At 36.5% G+C, this 14,181-nt stretch overlaps 1 protein-coding gene across 1 annotated transcript; it reads left to right on the top strand.

The window, feature by feature from the left end:
• The first annotated feature begins 9,175 nt into the window (after positions 1-9,175).
• Positions 9,176-9,529, top strand: LOC147822071 (olfactory receptor 14I1-like). The gene has a single exon (XM_087197542.1). It carries the CDS (start codon positions 9,176-9,178, stop codon positions 9,527-9,529), a length of 354 nt encoding a protein of 117 aa, XP_087053668.1.
• Positions 9,530-14,181: the final 4,652 nt, after the last annotated feature.

The following is a 14,181-nucleotide window of genomic DNA, read 5'->3' as shown; positions in this document are numbered from 1 at the left end:
CTGGAATTAATTCCTAAAGCAATGCTGGGCTCAAGGCATGGGGATTAAGGGTGTGAGTGCTGCTGCCCTAAGTAATCTGAATAAGATAAAAGGAGCAATTTCCTTAAAGCTGGAAGAAAGTAAAGCCACTTTGTCTTCTAATCTAAGCATCCCAGCTCCAGACTGGTACAAAGATTTTGTTATAGATGCTGATGCTGAAGTTGTAGAGCACTCTGGAAAAATGGTACTTCTCTTTGAATGACAGAAGAAATTGGGGATAAAGCTCTTGTTTTTAGCCAGTCCCTCATACCTCTGGACTTGATTGAAGATTTTTTTGAATTGACCAGTAGGGAGAAAACAGAAGATAAAGATAAACCTCTCATTTATAAAGATGAAGGGAAGTGGCTCTGAATCATTGACTACTACCATTTAGATGGTTCTACTGATGCACAGTCAAGGAAGAAGTGGGCTGAAGAATTTAATGATGAAACTAATGTGAGGGGGAGATTGTTTATCATTTCTACCAAAGCAGGATCTCTTGGAATTAATCTGGTAGCTGCTGAGTAATCATATTTAATGCTTCTTGGAATCCATCTTATGATATTCAGAGTATATTCAGAGTTTATTGCTTTGGACAAACTAAGCCTGTGTGTATGTACAGGTTCTTAGCTCAGGGAACCATGGAAGATAAAATTTTTGATCGTAAAATAGCTAGGCAGTCATTATCTTTTTGAGTTGTTGATCAACAGCAGGTTGAGCATCATTTATTATGAATGAGCTTACTGAACTTTATACTTTGGAGCCAGACTTACTAGAGGACCCCAACTTGGGAAAAAAGAAATGGGATACTCCCATGCTGTCAAAGTATACTGTACTTGCAGAACTTCTTTAAATACATAAAAAACACATTGTAGGATATCATGAACATGATTCTCTTTTGGATTACAAAGAGGAAGAAAAGTTAACTGAAGAAGAAAGAAAAGCAGCTTAGGTAGAATTGAAGCAGGAAAGAAGGGACTGACCATGCATTTCAACATACCAACTGGGGCCAATTTAGCCCCTGTCACTTTCAGCTCTCAAACTCCTTATATTCCTTTCAATTTGGGAGCCCTGTCAGCAATGAGTAATCAATAGCTAGAGGACCTCATTAATCAAAGAAGAGAAAAAGTTGCAGAAGCAACAAATAGTGCAGTGAGGATTCAGCCTCTTGAAGATATGATTTTAGCTTTATGGAAGAAAAACATGAATCTCTCAGAGGCCCAAGTTCAGGCATTAGCATTAATTAGACAAGCCAGCCAGGAGCTTGATGTTAAACAAAGAGAAGCAATCTACAATGATGTACTGACAAAACAACAGATGCTAATCAGCTGTGTTCAGTGAATACTTATGAGCAGAAGGCTCCAGCAGCAGTACAAGAAGCAGCAACAGCAATGAATGCTTACCAACAAGTGACCCTGGGTCACCTCATGATGCCAAAGCCTCCAAATTTAATTATGAGACCTTCTAACTACCAGCAGATTGATATGAAAGGAATATATCAGTCAGTGGCTGGCAGTATGCAGCCACCACCATTACAACGTGCACCATCCCCAATGAGAAGTAAAAATCCAGGACCTTCCCAAGGGAAATCAATGTGATTTTGCACTAAAAGCTGAAAGGATTGTTAAAATCATAGAAAGATCTTTTATTTTTTTAGGAATCAATGACTTAACAAAACTCAACTGGGTAAATAGTTTGGTCCCTTAAATGCTAATCTTCCATATTAGTTTTAAATTTTTTTAAATAGGGCATAGCTTTTCTACCTGACATTTGTCAGTGATGTTGCCTAGAATCTTGTTACACACATTGAGTAGAGAAGATATTTCAAATTGTTTCAGTGAAAACAAATCCTTTCATAACAGTAAAAGCTCACAGATTTCCTCTCTAAATTTTTTTTTTTTTTTTTGTGCTGGGGATCTAACTCAGGACCTTATGCTTGTGAGGCAGGCACCGGAACCACTGAGCTAAATCCCTGGGCCTCTCTAAATTTTTATGACTGCTTTTTGCAACTATAAAATTGTCATAAAATTAATGAATTTAGGAAAGAATAAAGATTTATATATCCATTCTTTACATGTAAAAATGCACAGCTGAGTTCTTAGAGTTGATCCCTCAATTTATGAAATATATTATACTTAATTCACTTCTTGATTAGAGCGATTGAAATGGTCTTAATGTTCTTTTGACTGCAGTCTGAATTTGGACTGCTATATTGTTTCTTATGATTGAAAGTCAGAAACTAAGGGTTATCTTTGACACAGAATTGTGTGCAATATTCTTAAATACTACTGCTCTAAAGTTGGAGTCTTGCAGTTATCTTAGCAATGTATAAACAGCCTTAAGTACAGCCTAAGAAGAGAATTGCTTTTTCTTCTTTAGTCTGACACTTTTTATTTTCAGTTATATGTGCTGAAATGATTACTGGAGAAATTTCAGGGTTGTGGATTATCTTTTATCTCTCCTGGTACTAATATAAAGCACATCTCTTAACTGCATGGTGCCAGTGCTAGTGCTTCAACCTGTTGCTGGCAGTGGGATGGGGACTGAAAAAAATCCAGTTCTAGCATTTTAGGAAGTTAATGCTGAAATTGTTGTTAGGTTCACACCCTGTTTTCTAAAATCAAAATGGCAGAACTGTTGTTGACTTGAAGTTTACATAAGGAATGTGCTTTAACAATTTCCAGTACTGTCAGTATTGTGAAGTAATTCCTCTTAAAGATGAGGATCACTGGCTTCTGTACTCTCATTACCATGTTCTCCTCACCAGGACCCCACCCCACCCCCTTTTCCTTACATTTTTCTTTGTTTTAAAGTTTGATTTTTTCCCCCCAGTTTAGATCTGAGGCAATTTTCTGATCCAAATTACTTTTAACACTCTTTTTTGAAGTTTTACTAAAAATCATTACATTTCTTTTTCTTAATCCAGGTGTGTAAAAGTGAACTATAATTTTATTCGTGTTCAAATTGGTTGTTTGAATTTCTTTCTTTTTTATTTTTGGTACTAAGGATTGAACTTGGGTCCTTGTGGGGCAGGCAGCAGAACCACTGAGCTAAATCCCCAGCCCTTGCTTGAATTTCTTGAAGAAAAAGGTTGTTTTTGACTATGGGAGTCAACATAGTAAGACCATTTTGAGATGATGACATAACAGTAGAAAAGCTAAAGAACTCCTATAAAAAGAAAGCAGGGTGGAGGATTTACTCTAGATATCACTGGATTAGAATAACTTTAGCATTAGCTATAACTGTTTTGAGTTTTTTGGATAATAAAGAGATTTCCATTTTTATCCCAGAAGAACTATTGGTAAAATATCCAAGAGCACTAGGTTTATGATACATAATTTATGAGGTTCCTGGATCCACCTCCCACTTTCTCATGATAAAATATCATAACAAATTCCATATATTTGGATACTATGCCAGCTATATAATCAGATTTATTTAATTTGAGTGTGAGGAAAATGTGTTTACTTTAGAAAAAGTGAAAAAGACAAGATTTATAAGATAAATATCTGAAGGCAGTACACTCTGGCCAACTGTTATCAGTTGCTATTTCTGCAAATCCAGAGTACTTTAAACCTGATTTACTAGACCTGGGAATTTTCAACATGGTCTCTAATTACTAACTCAGAGACATAGATGTAAAAACATTAGGCAACTTTTTAAACTTTTTTCACAATGGATGAAATAGTAAATCAGAGTTTGAAATAAAACTTGGACCACTTTGCATACAGTCTTCTCACTTGATATTTTAGCTACATAGTATACACTTTGACTATAACATCAAATTTTAACAAATACTTAAAGTCAAAAATCACATCAGTAAAATACTAAAGAGCTCATTTTTATATTTGTTTTAGATATTTTAAATAGTTGCAATGGCTTAAAAATGACAATTTAAAATCTTGCTTGCAATACAGTTTTGCCTGTTGAATTCTCCTCTTTTTTAACCTGCTTTATTTCTTTGGGTGTAAAGCATTTTTGCTCAGTATTGTGATATTGTATATGTTTTGTCCCAGCAGTACAGTAATGTTTCAGTTCATCATCCAGCTTTGGCTGCTGAAATCATACAGCTGTGAAGACTTGCCTTTGTTTCAGTTAGACTGCTTTTCAATTCTGTATTTAGTATCTTAAATACTGTAGAAAGGATGTCACTTCTTCCTTTAAGGCTGTTTTGTAAGGCTGGAATTGTGTTTTTAAAGAAAAACACTCAAGTATGACAATATACTACCTGTATTTTCACCATTCAAAGTGCTGTTCAGTAGTTGAAATTTAAACTATTTAATGTCATTTAATAAAGTGACCAAAATGTAAAAAAAAAAAAAAAAAGACTATGAAAATCCAGAAAACATAGCAGGGGAATAGCATCAGAGAAGAAGGAACCAGGGACCATATATGGACTGTAAGGACACACCTCCATGACTCAGCCAGATACACAGAAGTGAGATTAACTAATTACACAGGTGGCTCTCAACCAAGTCAAGTTGACACTTAAGCTTAATGACAGTCAGGTCCTCATTTTGGAAAGATTGTACAAATATGCAAGCATTGATGACATTTTCTATCACCATTATAATTTACATATTTGATTCTAGTTTGAAATTTACAATTGATGATGTTAAATTAGCTGTATGATTCTTTATGTTCTTATTTTCATCTTTATCATAAACATAATGAGACCACCTGACATGTAACAGATGTCTCTATATAAGCATGCAACATTCTAATGAGACACAGCACACAAAGCAGACAATTAGAATGTCTAGAGTGAAGGCAATTACTAAGCAACTGAACCAACTCATCCAGAGCATTCATAAATCAACAAAGCAAAGGGAAATACACCCTAAATGAGACAGAAGAAGGACTTGCATAGTTGACAAAGTAGCTGGGGTATTGGTTTATTTCAGCAGAGATTCTACCACACCAGATGTATTTATCCAACTATAGCACCACCCCATTCTGCCCTATTCACCCAAAAGACAGTGCAAAAACATCATGTTATCTAAAACAAATGTCTCAAGAGAATTAAAGTTTTCTATGCAACCGTAGGATCTGCAATAGGTTGTTAGGCTATAGTAGCCAATGTTTGAGATAGATTTCTTATTACAATTATATTTTATATATTATACAATTATATTTATTATAATTTTATTTACATTTATGCAAAGTGAACTTATGGGCATTTTGCAAAAAGATGCCCATTTAGATGGGTTTATATCTGAGGCCAAATTCTTCTTCACACTCTACTGCAATTTAAGAGTTGTACACTAATGTTCATGTTGAATTAGCTATAGAGAGAAAATGGAACTAATCAAATCTCTTTCCACTTATTGCAATATGAACTTAGCCACATCTATGGTGGATCATTAAATCCTTCACAGTTCAAATGTATCCTGGAGATCCACAGTAGAGAGCTTCCTGTGGAATGCTTAGGGCATTTGTTTCCACCATTAGGGAAGCACTAGTTATGTACATGTCTGAGGCTCCTTTATAAAAATGTTAGATAAACTTGAATGCTACTGAAAAACCACAAGATCAGGAGCATGAATTTGTCTAATGTTCCATTATCTGTCATTTTGGTTTTTTATTCTGTTTGTGGCATAAGTTAATTATAAAACTCCCAATGTAGATTTTGCCTAGTGCTAAGTTAAAACCAGCAATTTGAAGGTGTGAGCATAAATGTCTAATAATAAAGGATCAAATACTACACTTGATACATCAATGAAATCTGTTAATAGATAAATCAGACAGTTTAGCTCAGTGATGCCACAACCTGCCTTGCAAGTACAAGCTCCTGAGTTTGATTCCCAGTACAAAAAAATAAAGATGAATCAGAGAACAGAGAACCTTTAATATGAAAATACTTAATTCCCCAATGTAGGAGTAACAAGAGATGATAAAACCTTAAGAAGTGCAGTGTGTTGAGAGGTCAGGGAATTATGGAGTAAAATCCTGAGAAAAGATTAATTTACTTCTCACAGCAATGAACTGTTTAGCAAAGGAGGAGGTTCCTTCAAAAGACCAAGCTGCTGGGACTAGGATCCACCTTCCCACTCCACTCTTTTCCTTTATCTTTAGTCACATTATTCATTTTCTCTCTGTATGTGTGTCTCTGTCTCTGTCTCTCTCTTTCCTTCTCTGTGTGATACTTTCTGTCATAGCTGCTCACCAATTCCTGTGCCATTCCTGTGGGCCTTCAAAACTGTTTGTTAAAAAATATATTTAAAAAATAAAGTAATTTGCTGTGTTAAGCAAAAAGCATACCAAGACACTGTGCATGTAGTGTTCACCTAAGCTTCCTGAAGAAGCTAGTCATTACACAGTTCCAGCTAAGCAGTATCTTTCCATGTACAAATCTAAAAACTACACAGAGGACCGAGGAGCTCTGTGACAATAGAGGAGAGGGGCCTCGGTCCATGAGCTTGTGCATGCTGTGGAGGAGTCATCTGCTTCTGAGGAGAAAGCTCCTGGCCAGAGCAGTCAATGAGTTTGGATGAACAACAAGAAAAATACTGCTTTGCATTGATATAGGATTAGAAAGGGGAGGAGTTTCACCATACACTCATTTAATCCTCATATTCATAATTTATTCTACAATGATAAAAAATAACTTATAATTTCCTAAAGAATAATTGAATGTAAGGAACTGAAGCCCTATAAATGAATTTATCACACCCTGATTTTAATTTTTCTAGCCCTTGGTATGAGTCATGCATGATTCTGTAATATCATGCAATGGTTCTTTGGAAAACTTCAACCCACAGTGCCATCCCTCTTCCAGTCACAGCATGCTGACTACAAGGCCAACATTTTATGGATTTATTATAATATAAGCAAGTTAATTTTATAATAAGTTGTGAACTGGAATATTCACTGAATATGTTGCAACATACAAATCATATCTGAATGCTTCCTCTTTATTGTGTCACCTGAATAAACTACTACTGAAAACTCTATTTGAAATGTCATTATTCTCCATGGTGTGGCCAGGAAAGCTCCCCAGTTAGAGGCTGGAGGAAACATGGGATCACCAGGTCCCCAGAGCTCATCAGATGTGTGACCTCCACGTGTCCTTGGTGAAGACTCGCCAGGCTCACAGGTATTTCAGAAGCAGGGCTGCCCACACAGTCCACACTGGGAGTCTCACTGAGAAGTCAGTCTACTATAACTCACTGAAGATGCAGGAGCAAGGTTCCCAATTAAGTCTCAATACTGAACACAAGCAACATTCGTGTTAGTGAGGTTAGACTCATTAATGCACTGCTCAGGTAATTTTGTACATGTTAATTTCTGTTAACATTAGTAATGTATAAAACACATACAAGTATACTTCAAAATCTTAAGCTAATGTAACAATTTCAGCCACATCTGAGATATGTGTACAATAAAATAGATAGATTGTTTGAGATTCTACAGTTTGTCTTTAGCAGTTACTTTTTCAAATGATCCAGGAGGAGCTGTGTCATACAGTATTAAAATGATAATGCTGCTTGTTTAGATAAAATGTGATATTTCACCCATTTAATAACTTACGGGGAATGAACTGCCTCACTCACTCTGCTGTTCACATTTTTAAGTTGTGGCCAAATAATTTCAACACATCAGGATCAGTGTGCACTGTGCAGACCAGAAAGGTAAGGTGAATTCACCTCAGGAAATCTTGAGAAATTGTTTGCACTGAGAGGAAGGACGTGTAGAAAGAAGAGATGGAGAATGAAACTAATTGATGATGATGATCCCAATCTGTCATTTTGAGAAAGAAAATACAATAGCCATAGTGTGGTTTGTATCTGTGATCCACAACCTGTCAGCAGTAGCAGCTTCATCAATTAATTTCCTTTAGATCATGACATTCTGTGCTCAAATGATTGTCTATTTATTACAAATACAGCTAAGAGAAAAAAGCACATGTAAGTCAAAGAATTACCAGACAAAACAATTCCAATAAAATATTTCTGTAAAGCACTCAAAAGCCATATGAATGTAACCCTGTAGGCAAATCATTATTATTATACAAATACAAGGCAGAAAAATGGTAAATGTTTTTTGTGGCAAAATAATTATCTACAAAATATTACAAATGCCAAATAAATTGTTTTCAATTTCATAATAATTCAATTCTCATTTTACCAATGGAAATAAAATAAATGAAGATGAGATCACTCAGTATGACTAATTTAAATACTGAAAACAAAATTAGTAAGCAATTTTTTTATTATTTGAATGCTTCAAAACAAGCAGAGGTAAATGAATTAAGGTTAAACTAATTTTAGAATAAAGAGATTTTAGAAAAGCTATAAAATCAAGCAAATGGGAGGTCTGCAGAGAAAGTTGTCACCTCATTAAATATTAGAATCCATATCCAGTGGAAGGTTGCATGTAGGAGGAGTAATTCAATTTTTAAGTAAAATATGCAGACAAGGACATATATGAATGAAATAGGAAATATACTGCCAGTAGGAAAATAAAACTTTTGCATCCAGTAAGACATCACTCCTTGCATAAGTAACAGTTCAAAGGGGGAAAAAAAGGGATCACACACTAGACTTGAAGAGCATCTGAAGAGAAAAATGTGCAGTATGACCAGCCTGGTGTCCTTTAGATCAAAGTCATTGTCAAAGGAGGCTCCGGTTCATGCATTAGATCTATTAGGGAAAACTGAGGAGAGCATCAGCCACAGAAGGGGCACATCTCAGTCATTCTCCACACTAGGACCTAGAGAATGAGGAAAGGATGATGAATTCACAAACCCAATGGCTGACAAGAAAGCTCTCCTACAATAGGTCTGGGATCACCATGCAAAACTGAAGCAAATGGAAAAATATTTGAGATGTCCAGGTAAAATTTAAAGTCATCTTGAAAGAACTGAAAAAATGAAAGATTTCTGGAACTTGATTTCATTTTAAATACTGTATTACATAATTCTCTCATCCTATGAGTATAGAAAGTAAAATGTGTCAGCAGTTTGGGGAAAGAAAATCAAAACAGAAATATTTACATTCACTAGATTTCAAGATACTTTATTTTATCCGCTTATTGTCTCATCATTTCCTGATCAGAAGACACACTGTAGGTCTAATGGGTTCTCAGCATCCTGTTCATAGCATCCTCTGCTCACTTTAACCTCTGACTCTGTGGAGACCATGGCAGGTGGGCAGACATGGACAACCTTGCCATCTTCACAGAATACCTCCTCATGGATGTTGCAGGCTCCTGGGAGCTCCAGGTTGTGCAAGGTGTGCTGTTCTTAGGGATTTATCTGGGAGCACTAACATGGAACCTTGTGACTGTTACTGCCATCATGACAGACACACATCTGCCCTCTCTCTTGTACTTGTTTGTAAGCATCATGGCCCTCCTAGACCTCAGCATCATCTCACTTATTGTTCCCAAGGCCATAGTGAATTCCATGACAGGCAGTAAGACAATATCCCTGACAGAGTGTGGTGCACAGATTTTCCTCTTTATTCTTTTTGCAGAGGTGGAGATTGTCCTCCTGGTGGTCATGTCCTAAGACCACTACATGGCCATTTGCCACCCTCTGCACTAGGGGCTCATCATCACCCTGAGTCTGTGCTCCAGGCCACAGCTGGCTCCTGGTCCTCTGGTCTGGTCTATTCTGCTATCCACACAGGTGCTCTGTTCAAGCTTCCCTTCACCAAGACCAATGTAATCCAGCAATATTTCTGTGATGTTCCTCAAATTCTAAGGATTTTATCTTCAGATGTCTAGTTTTCTGAGTTTATACTCCTTGTTGTGTTAGCCTTGTCTCCATGTCTTTTGCCTTTATGTTAGTGTCATATGTTAATATATTTTCAACTGTGCTTAAGTCCTGTTCAGTGGAACCCCATAATAAAGCCATGTCCACCTGTACCCCACAGCTGGCCATTCTGCTTTTGTTTCTCATCTCTGGGTCAGTGACTGTCTTAGGTCCCACTTCAAAGAAACCATCCCTTTAGAATCTGTTGACTGCCATGTTCTATACCATGGTACCCTCATTAGTGAACACCATCATATTCTGTCTACCCAACAGGGAGATCAGTGCTACTCTGCAAAGAGTGTTCAAGAGATTCCCTGAGCTTTCAGTGAAAAATTTCTTCACAAAAACAAAAACCTCATCTATCTTTGGAAAGTAGTTTTATTCATTAATTATGTGTATTACTAAATTTTTACCTATACCTGTGCACTGTGCATTTTTAGCTGACTCTGTGTATTTTTGTTGTCTGTATGTGTCTGCATATCTTTTTTATGCTGAAGTACAAATGTATATTTCAATTTTCTTGCTCAGTACTTTTATATTTTATATCCCTTTTCTGAAACAGTAGACATCTTGTCTATTTTGACAAAATGTTTTGAAAATATTTTTGATATATGAAGTTAAGAGCAAAGATAGACACCATAATGAACAAGGCGTGAGTAATGTGTTCAACCATAACAGACACCTGTGCTGTTTAGAGAACCTAAGATGGTGAATCCGACCAACCTGGAGAAGTGCACTGAGCGGTCCTGTGAGAAGACCCTGCTGTCTGCACTGTGCTCTTTTCACTCACTGTTCCACTCAGGCTGGGATCAGTAACAAAGAGATTAGACAGGGGGAAAACTCAGGCCTGGGAACAAGGTGGGGTGATCAGCACTGAGATTATCACATGCCTCTTTGCTACGTTTGCTAAAAACTTTTGATTCACTTAGTGAAAAGCAGGAAACAAAGCAACTGAACTTCCCCAATATTTATTTTGGAATTTTTTCTTTCTCCCTGTGTTCTTAATGAATAGATGAACCTCATGCTTTATTTACTCAAATTTGTGCATAAAAGAAAAAATTATCACGTAGCATGGAGACAGATGAACAGATAACTGCTCCTGGGATTTACCTAGGGAATGACAGGTAATGCTTGCATGTGTGGTACATTTTTCTCATCAAATAGTGCATACAAATGCATTGATAACAATGGAAACAGTTTTAATTTTCTGATACCCAAGAGCAGATCCTGTAACCTAGTGTTTAAATTAAGCACAGTATTGGAAATTTTGTGACTCACAACTGAATCACAAATTTGCCTAGATTATTTTCCAGATGCCCTGTCTAGTAAAACCTCAGCATAGAAGTGCTGGTGCCCACTTAGCCCCAGTCCACCCTGGAACAAGAGGCACATCAGGCTCCCTGAGTCTCCATACTTATTGCTACTGACAGAACCTAGTAGTGTTTGGCAGCATGGACCTCCTGTCATCTAGATCTCACACCCTGGTGAAGGTCTGGATGTGTCTCACCCTCCTCTGATGCCTGAGATACATCAATTTTCAATGTTTCATCACAGAGGAGTGTACATCTGTTCTTCTCCAGTTTTATCTATTTATAGGTGACAATTATGTATTTATATGAGGTGCCAGGACTTCCCTGATTTTTAGACTGTATAATACCATTCCAATAGTGTATATGCTGAATTTTTCTGCCCTTATCTTTTAAGGGACACCTAGGTTGCTTCCATGTCAACAGAGCTGCATTGAACAAGAGATGAGAGTATTTCTCCAGTAGATTGATATCTGTGTCTTTCTTACATACCAGGGATGGGCTTGCTGCATTATATGTGCTTTGACTTGTAACTCTTTGTCCTCACAAGGCTCATGATACATAGATGGGGCTTTTTGAAGTTGCTTGAAACTAGGGTGTGTGAATATGGATTTATAGGTGTATGATGACTGGATTATTTTTTGTGGAGAATTTTTGTCCTTAAATTCTTTTATTGGTACATTTTAGGTATTGAGTGCATTTGCATTTATCATTGGGTGCTTGTACCTGTATATGATGTATCTTAGTTCTTATTTTTTTGCCATTATCTGTGTGCACTTCACTCTTTCACCCTTCCCTATTTTCATAGACTTCGTTTCCATGTTTTTCTTTTCTTATAAGTTTTCCTTTCCATTCTTTTCTTTCCCCATCTCCTCCCACCACACCTACCCTTTTGGACCTTTTCCTATTTCAAAGTATCAATTATTAGTTATTAAACCTTGTAATCTTTATTTACACTCTCAGTTACTCACACTAGAGAAACTTTGGTATTTACACATGTGTGTCCTATTTATTTCACTTAAGAGTATGGCCTCAATATGCATCCATTTAGGTATAAATATTTCTAGTTTCTCATTCTTTATGGCTGTGTAGTACTCCATTTTATAAAGAAACACATTCACTTTATCCAGTTTCCAGTTGATGGGTACTTGGGCTTCTTCCAAGCTTTAGCTATTACAAACTGTGCTGCTATAAACATGGGTGCACATATATCTCTGTGTTATGATTCTTTTAATTCTTTTGGAAAAATACCCAGCAGGGGAATAGCTGGATAAAATGGGATCTCCAAGCCTAGTCGTTTGAGGTATCTCTACACTGATTTCCATGGTGGTTGGACCAGTCTTCACTCCCACAAAAAAATGGAGAAGGTTTCCTTTCCCTCCACACCACCTCCAGCATTTGTTATTGGTTGATTTCTTGATAGCAGCCACTCTTCGTGGGGGTGAGGTGGAATCTCAGTGTTGTTTTCATCTGCATTTCTCAAATGACCAGTGCTGTTGAACATTTTCTCATATGTTTATCTGCTGCTTTTACTTCTTTATGTGAGAAATGTCTGTTCATTTCAGATGCCCATTTTTGAATTGGGTCTTTAAATTTGGGGGGTCTGATTTTTTTCAGTTCTTTATATATTCTAGATAGTAGCCCTTTGTTTGAGTTACAGCTGCTAAAATTTTTTCCCACATGGTAGGTTGCCTGTTAGCTCTGTTGGTGGTTTCTCTTGCAGTGCAGAAGCTTTTTAATAAGATGAAATCCCAGTTCTTGATTCTTTCTGCTAGTTTCAGTGCTATTGAGGTTTTATTCACAAAGTCTTTTCCTGTGCCAATATCTTCAATAATTCTACCTATCTTATTGTCTAACAAGTTTATCATTTCTGTACTAATATTTAGATCTGGAATCCAGGTTGATATAAGTTTAGTGCACGGTGATAAATATGGGTCTAGTTTTAATCTGTGGCAGGTTGAAATCCAGTTTTTCCAACAGCATTTATTAAATAGGCTATCTTTCTTCCAAAGAGTTGTTGGCTCCTTTGTCAAAGATGAGGTGGCTGAGTATGTCTGAAGTTGTTTCTGCATCTTCTAATCTATTCCACTGATCCTCAGGTCTGTTTCTTTGCCAGTACCATGCTGTTTTTATCACAGTAGCTTTGTAGTATAGTTTCAAGTTGGGTATTGTGATACCCCGGCCATGTCTCTGTTGCCTAGAATTGCTTTTGATATTCTAAGTCTCTTTTGGTTTCAAATGAATTTTTGGATTGTTTTCTCTAGTTCTGTGAAGTATATTGTTGGAATTTCAATTGACATTGCATTAAATCTATATAGTAGTTTTGGAAGTATGACAATTTTCACTTTATGGGTTCTTCCTACCCAGGAACAAGGAATGTTTCTCCATTTTCTTATATCATTCTCTATCTCCTTTTAAAGGGTGCTGTAGTTTTCAGTGTCAAAATCTTTTGCTTCCTTTGTTAGATTGATTCCTAGATATTTCATTTTATTGTATGCTACTGCAAATGGAATTGTTTCCCTAATTTCTCTCTCAGTGAGTCTGCTATTTGTGTATAAGAAGGGTATTGTTTTCTGAGTGTTGACCTTATATACAGCTACTCTACTGAATCTGTCAATTAAGTCTAGAAGTCTTTTGGTAGAGTTTTTTGGGTCTCCTATGTAAAGTAGCATAGTGTCAGCAAATAATGACAGTTTAACTTTTTCCTTCCCTATCTCTATTCATTTTATGTCTTTATTTTTTCTAATTGCTGTGGCTAATGTTTCCAGAACTATATTGAACAGGAGTGTTGATAGTGGGCATCCTTGTTTGTTTCTGATTTTAGCATGAAAGTTTTCAGTTTTTGAACATTAAGTATTATGTTGGCTGTTGGTTTTTCATAGATAGCCTTAATTAGGTTGAGATAAGGACCTTCTATTCCAATTTTCTGTAGCGTTTTTATCATGAATGGTTGTTGGATTTTGTCAAATGCCTTTCCTGCATCTATTGAGATGATCATATGGTTTTTGTCCTTGACTCTGTTAGTATAGTGTATTACATTTATTGATTTATGGCTATTGAACCATCCTTGCATCCCTGGGATAAATCCGACTTGGTCAG

Source organism: Heterocephalus glaber, unplaced genomic scaffold (assembly GCF_053883595.1).
Source record: "Heterocephalus glaber isolate CG9 unplaced genomic scaffold, H.glaber_assembly_v1.0 deba00001673, whole genome shotgun sequence".
NCBI classification, from domain to species: Eukaryota; Metazoa; Chordata; class Mammalia; order Rodentia; family Bathyergidae; genus Heterocephalus; species Heterocephalus glaber.
Note: the sequence above shows the minus strand (reverse complement) of the source record. Positions and strands in the feature narration are given on the sequence as shown.

Excerpts from the sequence above, each read along its gene's own strand:
- LOC147822071 (XM_087197542.1), top strand. The coding sequence starts at position 9,176 with ATGGACAACCTTGCCATCTTCACAGAATACCTCCTCATGGATGTTGCA.